We start from the raw sequence: 2,056 nt of genomic DNA, 5'->3' as shown, positions 1-2,056 counted from the left end.
AATCTTTCCTTCTAAATCACTTTTGACGCGTTTAAATATCCATCCTTTGTATCACAATTTAAAGATTTTTTTCCCATCATGTCTTCGTATTATTGTTTTTTGGGTGAGGATCAGTTTTTCCTCTTATTGTTTGTGGTATACCCAAGCAATGTTATGTATTGGGCTTTCAGATGAATTTCTCCTTTAGCTTCTTTCAGAGTAGTATACCAAGAGAAATAGCTTAATTGTGGTTTTTTCCCCATTACTAAAACATTTATTTTATACTTAAGTAGCCAACTTTGATTGCTTGGATTGCTTGTGCAAGAATGTCATTCACTCTTTAAGTTGAAATGTTCATATATCTTGTAATTTTGCAGAAGATTCAACTGCACCGTCCACTTGATTGCTCTTCATCAGGCAGCATTCAGCAAATAGGTGGATCCGGCCTCAAACATCTTGAAGCAGAGGTTGCATATGTTGCAGAATATATATCATGTCAATCACGTTACAACCTTCCTAAAGGCATCCTACTACACTTCTGTCTTCTGAAGAATTTTGTTTACTGAGCACTGGTTGTTGAGTGGAAAGAAAATACCTCGTGGGAGACGAGTGATGGGACTGTCGTATTTGAGTATTCTACCCAGTATGTGGTCATACCTCAATGCCTTCATAAGGGTTCTAAAAACATTTGGCCCTTTCCAGTTGAACAGGCAGTCTTTCCTTTGATGTTCCGAGACACGGATATGAAGTCAGTACTCCCATGCACTTTTTAGGCAGTTAGTTACCAAAATTAAAAGTATTCACCTTGCAGGAAAAAGTGTACCTCTTGTTGCTCTCAGCAATCTGAACCTGCTTCTCAAAACAGCTGGAGGAGTCTAGTGCTAATTGATTCCTTCGGCGCTTTAACTAAGATTGTTGTTGTGTATCTCTGTTAGGTAGACCTTGGGATTGAATATATATCTAGTCATGATGGTAGAAATAGTTGTTTAGAACCTCAATTTCCAGCTTTAAAGCATTTGTGGTATCAGAGGAAAAATTCACATCAAAACTGGAATGACAGTTTCATAAAGACAGCAATTCTTACTTATTATCCAAACTTAAAAACCCTTAATTGGCGTGTAAATGATTTCAACCACAATTATGCTCTTACTAAAATACCAGGTTTAAGTGGAAAGCAGTACAACCTGGAAAGTTTATTGCTAACTGCTGTAGATCTGTCTGATTCTCGTAGTAATAGCATGATTTGCAGTGTGGATGTTGGTTTCTTACCGCAACTTTTTCCTGGTCTGCAGGATGTGTCCTTGGTATTTACTAGAGGTTTTGATTGCCTGTGCTCAAGATCAGAGATGTTGGGCCCATGTACAACCAGAGCAACACAGATTATAGAAACTCTAAGTAACTTACTCTCTGACTGTAGCAAGATCGAGTCTTTAACTGCAGGTGGTGATGTTTTACATTTAGAATCAATCCTGTTGCCAATCCTAACACAGCATGGGCATAGACTCAAATCTCTTGGACTACAGCTACATTCCACTGCAATAACGACACAGCAACACATAATGTCAATAGTTTCACTGTGTCCATACCTAGAAAGCATTACTATAAGTGGAAGTGAGTTATATCATGGAGTGTATGCAAAGACTCAGAGAAGAGGAAGTTGGCCAAGAGTGAAATCGTTACAGTTTATGTTAAATACAACTCATCCAGAAAATGTAGAGTTAATGAGGATGTTTATATCATCCTGCTGTTTTGTGGAAAGTCTATGCATTAGTACCTATTGTATTGAGAATTTACACACCATAGTAAATGACATCACATCAGACTATATTATAGCTTTAATATTGCCTGTCCTGGATGATGTATCTCCTGTGGATATAGATGATCATATTTGTAGTGTACTAAAACAATTTCCTAATTTACGATATATTTATGTGCCTAGAAAACTAAAGAAATGGAGAAATTTACAGGAAAAGTTGTGGAATCGTGGGGTAACAGTTAAGTTTACAGATCTCTTGGCTAATGGATTTTGAGTGCCATTTTTTCCCCCCCTCTATCTTTTGTTTTCTTTATCAGACTA

At 37.1% G+C, this 2,056-nt stretch overlaps 1 protein-coding gene across 1 annotated transcript in view; it reads left to right on the top strand.

Annotated features, from left to right (window-relative positions):
• The window catches only part of LOC119581954, a gene marked incomplete in the record, with an annotated part of 20,780 nt that overhangs the window by 18,599 nt on the left and 125 nt on the right, over positions 1-2,056 (top strand). The window contains 1 exon segment of the mRNA XM_037930134.1: positions 1,021-2,056. Coding sequence (XP_037786062.1) covers positions 1,021-2,009 — 989 coding nt within the window.

Source organism: Penaeus monodon, chromosome 15 (genome assembly GCF_015228065.2).
Source record: "Penaeus monodon isolate SGIC_2016 chromosome 15, NSTDA_Pmon_1, whole genome shotgun sequence".
NCBI classification, from domain to species: domain Eukaryota; kingdom Metazoa; phylum Arthropoda; class Malacostraca; order Decapoda; family Penaeidae; genus Penaeus; species Penaeus monodon.
Note: the sequence above shows the minus strand (reverse complement) of the source record. Positions and strands in the feature narration are given on the sequence as shown.